Source organism: Hemibagrus wyckioides, linkage group LG17 (assembly GCF_019097595.1).
Source record: "Hemibagrus wyckioides isolate EC202008001 linkage group LG17, SWU_Hwy_1.0, whole genome shotgun sequence".
In the NCBI taxonomy this organism is placed as follows: Eukaryota; Metazoa; Chordata; class Actinopteri; order Siluriformes; family Bagridae; genus Hemibagrus; species Hemibagrus wyckioides.
The window spans coordinates 21,430,705-21,441,863 of record NC_080726.1 but is presented as its reverse complement, the minus strand read 5'-3'; the positions used below and the strand labels follow the sequence as shown (position 1 = coordinate 21,441,863).

The 11,159-nt window shown below is 41.6% G+C and overlaps 1 protein-coding gene across 2 annotated transcripts; it reads left to right on the top strand.

Moving 5' to 3' along the window:
* The first annotated feature begins 6,931 nt into the window (after window positions 1-6,931).
* On the top strand, window positions 6,932-10,298 carry tlcd5a (TLC domain containing 5a). Of its 2 annotated transcripts, none has more exons than XM_058412872.1 (3): window positions 6,932-7,220; window positions 8,021-8,230; window positions 9,027-10,298. In XM_058412872.1, exons 1-3 carry the CDS (start codon window positions 7,070-7,072, stop codon window positions 9,560-9,562), a joined length of 897 nt encoding a protein of 298 aa, XP_058268855.1. In that variant the 5' UTR covers window positions 6,932-7,069; the 3' UTR covers window positions 9,563-10,298. The 2 variants fall into 2 exon arrangements, with proteins under 2 accessions (XP_058268855.1, XP_058268854.1); XM_058412871.1 differs by having other exon boundaries at window positions 6,932-7,229; window positions 9,027-10,297.
* The last annotated feature ends 861 nt before the right edge of the window (window positions 10,299-11,159 follow it).

Below are 11,159 nucleotides of genomic sequence, written 5' to 3'. Positions count from 1 at the left end.
TTACTTCTACTTCTTATAAATGCCAGGAGAAGGACTTGTGCCTATTGTGTGTGTGGGTGTGTTGTCCTGCCATAGTCTGGTGGCCTATCCAGAGTCTGTTCCCACCTCATGCTCATTATTTACAGGATAAACTCGAAACCCACTGCAACCATGACCAGGAAAAAGTGCTTACTGAGTAAATAGTAAGAACAGAAATGGATTAGTAAATTCTGGGCAGGATCCTAAGCATTGCTTCCTCCCTATCTTGCTACGCATAAACTAATCCACCAAATCATCCACTGAACCATCATAGTGCAGCTCTTTAACAATGATCTTCAATGGCCAATGCTGACACCCTTTTGAACCTTCATCGTCTCACTTTTATTGAATATCTTTTTTTCCTTTAACTATAAGGGTTCAGTTATCCACCCTGTTTTCATCCACTTTTATAGCTCTAGACAAAAACAGTTAGACTCTAACAGGCCACTCATTGGTTACAAATTCAGACCCAGGCTCCAATAACATTTCTGAGTTACAGTACTTTCAGATTCTGTGTTTTTATGTTTATGGGTTCTGTTTGTATGATAATCCAATCCATCAGAATATAAAAGGGAATAAAACACTTATGGTCAAAATTAACTTCATGCTTGTAACAACCATTTGTATCGGACTGCATCACACTATCTTGATGATTTTCCAAGAACTGCATCATATTCTTAGAGTCCTACGAAGACCTGTTACAGTCGGCTAGATATCAAAATTCACATTACATTGTTTTACAGTGGTCCTTAAAGTGCGCTCCAGGATTCTAAAGGCTCTGTGAAGTGCAAGCCACAGGGGCTCTGATTTGGTCAGATCTGTTGCATTTATGCTATTTAACAATTTCTCATGGTTGTTAACCTTTTTTTGACTGACCACTTGAATTAGACAGATTAATTGAAAAACAAGCATAAGTCATGTCTTCTAAACTTCCTTAATGTGTTCAGTTCTATTATGTATTAGGCTAATTAGTGCTGATGCTAATGAATAGTCATATAATTGGTATTGCTGGATTATATTCATGGAGTAAATGATGAAGTAAATTTCAACATGAACTAAATTAATAAATATATATATATATATATATATATATATATATATATACACACACTATAATCAAAATCAGGTGTTCCAATCACTTCCATGGCCACAGGTGTATAAAATCAAGCACCTAGGCATGCAGACTGTTTTTACAAACATTTGTGAAAGAATGGGTCGCTCTCAGGAGCTCAGTGAATTCCAGCGTGGAACTGTGATAGGATGCCACCTGTGCAACAAATCCAGTCGTGAAATTTCCTCACTCCTAAATATTCCACAGTCAACTGTCAGCTGTATTATAAGAATGTGGAAGTGTTTGGGAACGACAGCAACTCAGCCACGAAGTGGTAGGCCATGTAAACTGACGGAGCGGGGTCAGGGGATGCTGAGGCGCATAGTGCGAAGAGGTCGCCAACTTTCTGCAGAGTCAATCGCTACAGACCTCCAAACTTCATGTGGCCTTCAGATTAGCTCAAGAACAGTGCGCAGAGAGCTTCGTGGAATGGGTTTCCATGGCTGAGCAGCTGCATCCAAGCCATACATCACCAAGTGCAATGCAAAGCGTCGGATGCAGTGGTGTAAAGCACGCCTCCACTGGACTCTAGAGCAGTGGAGACGCGTTCTCTGGAGGGACGAATCGCGCTTCTCCATCTGGCAATCTGATGGACGAGTCTGGGTTTGGCGGTTGCCAGGAGAACAGTACTTGTCTGACTGCATTGTGCCAAGTGTAAAGTTTGGTGGAGGGGGGATTATGGTGTGGGGTTGTTTTTCAGGAGCTGGGCTTGGCCCCTTAGTTCCAGTGAAAGGAACTCTGAATTCCATGCTCCCAACTTTGTGGGAACAGTTTGGAGCTGGCCCCTTCCTCTTCCAACATGACTGTGCACCAGTGCACAAAGCAAGGTCCATAAAGACATGGATGACAGAGTCTGGTGTGGATGAACTTGACTGGCCTGCACCCTGAGTCCTGACCTCAACCCGATAGAACACCTTTGGGATGAATTAGAGCGGAGACTGAGAGCCAGGCCTTCTCGTCCAACATCAGTGTGTGACCTCACAAATGCGCTTCTGGAAGAATGGTCATAAATTCCCATAAACACACTCCTAAACCTTGAGTGATATTATACTCTACAACGCTGCAGTGATATTATATCATGAAAGTAGGGCATTTAAGTAAAAGCATGCAATGGTGATTTCCTCGTCTCAAACAATTTATTGAAATAAAAGCCAACAACAGTGGTGGGTATACCACAACAAAAAATGTCAATGTCTCAATAATTTGTCATGTGCCCTTGACTATCAATTACAGCTTGACAACGACGTCTCATGCTGTTCACGAGTCGACTTATTGTCTGCTGAGGCATGGCATTCCAGTCTTCTTGAAGGGCGGCCCTCAGGTCATTGAGGTTCTGGGGTGCAGGTTTATGAGCCTCTACACGGCGACTCAGCTGATCCCATAGGTTTTCTATGGGATTCAGTTCTGGAGAAAGTGCAGGCCATTCCATTTGAGGTACCCCAGCCTCCAGCAGCCGTTCCCTAATGATGCGACCTCGATGAACTGGAGCATTGTTGTCCATGAAGATGAAATTACGCCTGTGTTGTTCATGCAGGGGCACAATGACTGGATTAATGATGTTATTCAGGTAGTATTGGCTTGTCACTGTACCATTCACAAGATGTGGGGCAGTTCTGTATTGAGCAGACACACCTGCCCAGACTGTAACACCACCACAACAGTGGCTGATGCATAGCGCTCTCCTTGACGTCTCCAACATCATTGGCGGCCATCATTTCTGCTCAACGTGAATTGACTTTCATTAGAGAACAGCACTGAGGCCCACTGGTCCCTCGTCCAGCGTAAATGCTTCCTGGCCCAACGCCTGTGCCTGGTGGTGTGGTCAGGTACCCTTGCAGGTCGTCTAGCATGCAGACCACGCTGATGTAAATGGTTTTGAATGGTCTGACGTGACACTTGGGTGCCTCTCACCTCCCTTAAATGTGCCTGGAGTTGAGTGGCATTCATCATCCGGTTCCGCAGGGCACTGTTCACAATGAAGCGGTCATCAACGTGGGATGTGGCCAAAGGACGTCCACTTCTATGCATTTCTGTGACTCTTCCAGTCTCTCTATCTCTGTTGTAACCTGCTGATGACACTCTGTCGGTCTCATGACACTCTAAGCTCAGTGGCCACTTCCCTCTGAGAACATCCTGTTTGAAGCCTGGTGAGGTACTGTTGATCAATTGTTAGGTGTGGTCTTGGTCTCATGATGTCAAAATGTGAACAGCATGATGAAGAGGACTGTTTAAATACCAATTCTAATTGAAATGTATTGGTCGATTCATGGATCAAACACCAGTTGTGAATTTTGCCGTTAAGCACCTTGTTAGAGAACAGCAAGTTATGCAAAAAGTACTGAAACACTGAACAGTTGGACATGTGCATTCAAAAGTGTAGAGAAGGTCAAATTAAGTTCACCTGTAAAGGTTATAGTGCATTTTAGGTGCATCCTGAAATTTCACCCGAAAGCCGAATATCCTTAACTTTTTGTGAGTAGTGTATGTAATTATATATATATATATATATATATATATATATATATATATATATATATATATATATATATATATATATATACACTATATTGCCAAAAGTATTCGCTCACCTGCCTTGACTCGCATATGAACTTAAGTGACATCCTATTCCTAATCCATAGGGTTCAATATGACGTCGGTCCACCCTTTGCAGCTATAACAGCTTCAACTCTTCTGGGAAGGCTGTCCACAAGGTTTAGGAGTGTGTTTATGGGAATTTTTGACCATTCTTCCAGAAGCACATTTGTGAGGTCACACACTGATTTTGGACGAGAAGGCCTGGCTCTCAGTCTCCACTCTAATTCATCCCAAAGGTGTTCTATCGGGTTGAGGTCAGGACTCTGTGCAGGCCAGTCAAGTTCATCCACACCAGACTCTGTCATCCATGTCTTTATGGACCTTGCTTTGTGCACTGGTGCACAGTCATGTTGGAAGAGGAAGGGGCCAGCTCCAAACTGTTCCCACAAAGTTGGGAGCATGGAATTGTCCAAAATGTCTTGGTATGCTGAAGCATTCAGAGTTCCTTTCACTGGAACTAAGGGGCCAAGCCCAGCTCCTGAAAAACAACCCCACACCATGATCCCCCCTCCACCAAACTTTACACTTGGCACAATGCAGTCAGACAAGTACTGTTCTCCTGGCAACCGCCAAACCCAGACTCGTCCATCAGATTGCCAGATGGAGAAGCGCGATTGGTCACTCCAGAGAACGCGTCTCCACTGCTCTAGAGTCCAGTGGCGGCGTGCTTTACACCACTGCATCCGATGCTCTGCATTGCACTTGGTGATGTATGGCTTGGATGCAGCTGCTCGGCCATGGAAACCCATTCCATGAAGCTCTCTGCGCACTGTTCTTGAGCTAATCTGAAGGCCACATGAAGTTTGGAGGTCTGTAGCGATTGACTCTGCAGAAAGTTGGCGACCTCTTCGCACTATGCGCCTCAGCATCCGCTGACCCCGCTCCGTCAGTTTACGTGGCCTACCACTTCGTGGCTGAGTTGCTGTCGTTCCCAAACACTTCCACGTTCTTATAATACAGCTGACAGTTGACTGTGGAATATTTAGGAGCGAGGAAATTTCACGACTGGATTTGTTGCACAGGTGGCATCCTATCACAGTTCCACGCTGGAATTCACTGAGCTCCTGAGAGCGACCCATTCTTTCACAAATGTTTGTAAAAACAGTCTGCATGCCTAGGTGCTTGATTTTATACACCTGTGGTCATGGAAGTGATTGGAACACCTGATTCTGATTATTTGGATGGGTGAGCGAATACTTTTGGCAATATAGTGTATATATATATATATATATATATATATATATATATATATATATATATATTACAGACTGATCATTTCTTTGTCAGTGGGCAAACGTACAAAATCAGCAGGGGATCAAATAATTTTTTCCCTCTCTGTATTATACAGTGAGGGAAAAAATTATTTGATCCCCTGCTGATTTTGTACATTTGCCCACTGACAAAGAAATGATCAGTCTGTAATTTTAATGGTAGGTGTATTTGAACAGTGAGAGGCAGAATAACAACAAAAAATCCAGAAAAACACATTTCAGAAAAGTTCTACATTGATTTGCATTTTAATGAGTGAAATCAATCAGACCTATCAATCAGAAAGATTTCTGGCTCCAAGGTGTCTTTTATACAGGTAATGAGCCGAGATTACAGTAGGAGCACTCTTGGGGAGTGCTCTTAATCTCAGCTCGTTAACTGTATGAAAGACACCTGTCCACAGAAGGAAGCAATCAATCACGTTCCAAACTCTCTATCATGGCCAAGACCAAAGAGCTGTCCATGTATGTCAGGGACAAGATTGTAGACCTTCACAAGGCTGGAATGAGCTACAAGACCATCGCCAAGCAGCTTGGTGAGAAGGTGACAACAGTTGGTGCAATTATTCCCAAATGGAAGAAACACAAAAGGACTGTCAGTCTTCCTCGGTCTGGGGCTCCATGCAAGATCTCACCTCATGGAGTTTCAGTGATCATGAGAATGGCGAGGAATCAGCCCAGAATTACACTGGAGGATTTTGTCAAAGATTTCAAGGCAGCTGGGACCATAGTTACCAAGAAAACAATTGGTAACACACTACGCCGTGAAAGACTGATCCAGTAGCACCCGCAAGGTCCCCCTGCTAAAGAAAGCACATGTACAGGCTCATCTGAAGTTTGCCGGTGAACAACTGAATGATTCAGAGGAGAACTGGGTGAAAGTGTTGTGGTCAAATGAGACCAAAATCCAGCTCTTTGGCATCAACTCAACTCGCCATGTTTGGAGGAGGAGGAATGCTGCCTATGACCCCAAGTACACCATCCCCAGGTGACAGGACAACTGCACCGCATCAAAGGGACAATGGACGGGGCCATGTACCGTTAAATCTTGGATGAGAACCTCCTTCCCTCAGCCAGGGCATTGAAAATGGGTCGTGGATGGATATTCCAGCCTGACAATGACCCAAAACACACGGCCAAGGCAACAAAGGAGTGGTTCAAAAAGAAGCATATTAAGGTCCTGTAGTGGCCTAGCCAGTCTCCAGACCTTAATCCCATAGAAAATCTGTGGAGGGAGCTGAAGGGTCAGCCACAAAACCTTAATGACTCGGAGAGGATCTGCAAAGAGGAGTGGGCCCAAATTCCTTGAGATGTGAGATGTGTGCAAACCTGGTGGCTAACTACAAGAAATGTCTGACGTCTGTGATTGCCAACACGGGTTTGTCACCAAGTACTAAGTCATGTTTTGCAAAGGGGTCAAATACTTATTTCACTCAATAAAATGCAAATCAATGTATAACTTTTTTGAAATGTGTTTTTCTGGATTTTTTTGTTGTTATTCTGTCTCACTATATTATGTCCTCACTATATATGTCCTCACTATATATATATATATATATATATACAGCTCTGGAAAAAAATAAGAGACCACTGCAAAATAATGAGTTATGTTTTTTCTTACAGGTTCATGTATTGGTGAGATGAACAGTTTTGTTTCATTTTTTGTGAACTGCTGACAATATTTATCCTAAATCCAAAATATAGCTATAGTTATTTAGAGTGTATATTTAAAGGAAATGACAACATATCAAAATAACCCAAGATCATGCAGTATTTGTAGAGCTTTAATAACCCAAATAAAACAAAAATGCAAATCATTTGTAAACATATAAAATTATAATTTGTTTGTAAACAGCTCAGCTTTGCTTGATGGTTTGTGACCATCCATCTTCCTCTTGATGACATTCCAGAGGTTTTCAATAGGGTTCAAATCTGGAGATTGGGCAGTGGTCTCTTATTTTGTTCCAGAGCTGTATATGTATGTATCGACTGTAAAAAATTTTAAGACAGAAAGGTGCAGTTGAGTTTCCAAGCCACTAGGGGCCGCTGTTGTTTTCAGACGTGTGGGCGGAGCTTCATGTCTCCGGCCTCTATGCTGCCTTTGTTTGGCGGAGCCTCGCGCGCCGTCTCCATGGAGACGAGAGAGCGGGAGGCGGTGACAGATGATGATGATGGTGATGCGGACACAGGCGGACACGGCCATTACTGCGAAGCCACCGAGCTACAATGTAATTCAGGTGATTATTGCTTTTAATTGATGCCTGGATTTATGTGCAGGGTTCTGAAGGTTTCCGGAAAACAGGAGATTTTAAATAACCGGTGTTTATTTCTTCATGGTTCAGTCGATCGCAGTGTAGGAAATAAGAAAAACGAACTGTTCATGTGAACTAGTACAAAGTGATTGAATGCATTTTGATGTGTTTCCACTGATAATGTATATAAAAAGATTTATATTTGTTTTTTTTCCTTTAAGATGTATGGATAGGGGCGAAAAACACTATAATTTCTATGCAAATGTGTCCATGCCCATATTCTTATTATTAAATACGACTAATATTACTGTAATAACAAAATTATATAATGATCATGATTGTACTGTTATATCATAATGTTTATGTTATTATTATAAGACACACATTCCTTTCTCTGTAGCTGATTTAATGTAATTCATGGTCTTTGAGTGTTTCAGAATGGAGTGAATGAAAGTGTTGGTATGTGAGACTCGTGCTGTCTTGCCCCAGTAACTTTTGGTCTAAATGTTTTTTTGACACGTGCTGAAATCATCCAGATCTTAAGCGTTTCTCAATCCCTGCTGTGCAACACTACTGTGTTCCTACACACACATGTACACATGGGAGTGGTCTGAGGTCAGAGCAGGACTTCAAGTGTTGCTGTGATTATATAAAGCTGTGATTGTTTAGAAGTCTCACCAGAGTCTCTCTCTGTAAGTTTATTCGACATGGCATTCCTAGGATTCGGCCGTACGAAACCCCAGTGATATTTGTGTATTTGTGTCAAAAAATCTCAGCCCACAGCTCAAAGATGTCGCCGCTGGTTCTCGGAGTAGGTGTTTGCTTGGCTGGGTGGATCGCTCTTTATGCACTGCTGTGTTACACAAACGGCTCTTGTGGCTATGAATGGAACTGTCGGCTGGTCACACTGTTTCACGGCGTCCTAGCAGTGTGTATAACTGCATATATAGGCTACGTAGATGGACCATGGCCTTTCACCTACCCAGGTAAAAAAAAAAACCTCCAATACCTTAGTCAACACCCTAGAGATTAGCTCTACAAATACCCACAACTGATTATTAGATTGACTTTTGATTTGTCAGGTGCTTTTGAGTGTTGAAATTTTATATAGATACACTATGTTGCCAAAAGTTTTGGGACACCTGCCTTTACATGCACATGAATGTAATATGGAGTTGTCTCGCCCTTTGCAGCTATAACAGCTTCAACTCTTCTGGGAAGACCTTCCACAAGGTTTAGGAGTGTGTTTATGGGAATTTTTGATCATTCCTCTAGATGCGCATTTGTGAGGTCAGGCACTGATGTTGGATGAGAAGGTCTGGCTCGCAGTCTCTGCTCTAATTCATCCCAAAGGTGTTCTATCGGGTTGAGGTGCAGGCCAGTCAAGTTCCTCCACACCAAACTCGCTCATTCATGTCTTTATGGACCTCGCTTTATGCACTGGTGTGCAGTCATGTTGGAACAGGAAGGGGTCATCCCCAAACTGTTCCCACAAAGTTGGGAGCATTAAATTGTCCAAAATGTCTTGGTATACTGAAGCATTAAGAGTTCCTTTCACTGGAACTAAGGGGCCGAGCCCAACCCCTGAAAAACAACACCTGAATTCAATGATTTGAAGGGGTGTCCCAAAACTTTTGCCAATATAGTGTATGTAGGATAGTAGAAACAGACATGATTATACAGTATATATATATAGGAACTAGTATTATTGTTTGCTTTACAATCTTGTCCTCCTTTAAAATATATACACTACAAGAATTTACAATTTTTTTTAAATTCTAGGCACGAAGAACACCCCTCTCCAAATCACAGCAATGGTGCTCAGTCTAGGTTACTTCATCTTCGACATGGCCTGGTGTGTGTACTTCCAGACTGAGGGTCTGGTAATGCTTGCCCACCACACCATGAGCATTCTGGGTATTCTGCTGACCCTGTGGTTGGGTGAATCGGGCATCGAGTCCTGTGCCGTGATCTTTGGCAGCGAGATCACCAACCCGCTGCTGCAGACCCGCTGGTTCCTGAAGCACTCTGGTCGTTACAACTCTTTCCTGGGCGACTTGGTGGACGTGCTCTTTGTGCTCTTGTTCATCATTATGCGAGTATTCGTGGGCGGTGCCATGCTGTACTGCGAGCTGATCTCACCCAGGCCAAAGTTCATTATCAAGTGTGGTGGCGTGGCCATGTATGTCTTGTCGTGGGTGTTTGTAGCTGACATTTTCCGCTTTGCATACCGTAAAAGCAACGTGAAATTCCAGCGTTGGAAAAGTCCAGCACAAGTACGTACCGATGTCAACGGCCAAGAAATTAAGAGGGACTAGTAGGGAAGTCTCGGCTCTCTTTAACCTGGACATCTTTTCTATCAGAATATAAACCTCTACAGGCGATAATCAGATATCAACATGTCTAACTTTGTTAACTCTGTTTTTTATCAACAAGAATGTAGAGGAATATGACCGAGACTGGCTTTTATAACTGTTTTACACTTGAAATAGTAGTTTTGCTTAATTGTTTAAGGAAATAATTGTTTTTTTTTTAACTTCAGATTTTTAACTTTTCTAACAAAACACTAACTTTGCCCCAGTCTATTTTTGTCAGAATTTCAAAAGCCCTTTGAGTCTGATCCTGTTGGATGTCTCCTAAATCTCCAGCTCAGAACACTGAAGCATGGAGAACGGTTCTAATGTGTTCATTAGAAAATTCTGAATCAGTTATTACATAGAAATACTTTAAACGAATTCTTACTAACCCGATGACTTGGATGTTGAACTTAAAAGTAATTTTTGTGTCATGTCTTTATTTTTAGAACTTTAGAATTTATTTCTAAATAAATAAATAAATAACACACTGTATTAATAAGCAACACACTGTGAAGCATTCAGAAGTTTGCTTGCGTAAATAAAATGTCGTAATGTTCCTTTAAGCCGCACTCAAAGTCTTGACACTTGTGTACTTGTGTACATATGTTGTGGTGTTTACATTTTTTTTTTATTTGTAAACCTAAGGATTTTAACTAATTTTGACAGTGATAATAAATGCAAAAAAAATAAATTTCCAGTATGTATTAATTTCACTTCTTTTTGCACAAAATTGTGTTTACTGTTTATTAAAATGTAATGAGTCCAATTGAGGTAAATGAACGAAAATATAGTGTAGTACTGCAAATGACCACCAGGTGGAGACATTGTGCGCATGTTTTGTGAACGAGACACGCTTCAAACTCTAACTACTAGTACACTATTATCATGGTACAGAGTTCTCTACAAGTGGGTAGGAAATGTAAAAATTAGATTGTATATTGTTAGCATTATGTATATACAATTTGTAGAAAATTCTATATGTATTTACAAAATGTTTTTCTAGGGGTTGTGTAGAATTATAATAAAGTCTCGAATAAGGGTTTTTTTTTTGCTCAGCCAGTAGAGCATGAGGCAGATTACTCATATTTGGATATAAAGTAAATGTGGGATCAATTTCATAACACTTCTCTTTGGTAATAATTTAACCTCAATTATTTGGATATATTTCCAGATGTAGTTTAGGAATTTCTGAATAATTTGTTTAACAGTTAGTTTCCCATTTGGTTAATAAAAAAAATAATCGTAATGTTTTGAAATAAATTTAGCTAAATAAACTCAGTAATTTACATTCCTGGCATTTGGTAGACACCCTTTTATTCAGAAGGACTTACAATTTGTCTGCTTTTATACAAGTGAGGATTAAGGGCCTTGCTCAGGGGGCCAGCAGTGACAGCTTGGTGGACCTGGGATTTGAATTCATAACCTTTTGCTCAGTAAGCCAGCACCTTAACCACTAAACTACCACATCCCCAATAATCTTCACTGTACCTCCCTGGGAGCACAGTGTTTTCATATTAGAGCAGTGTAACAGGTAGAGTCGCTGCCTCTCAGCTCCAGG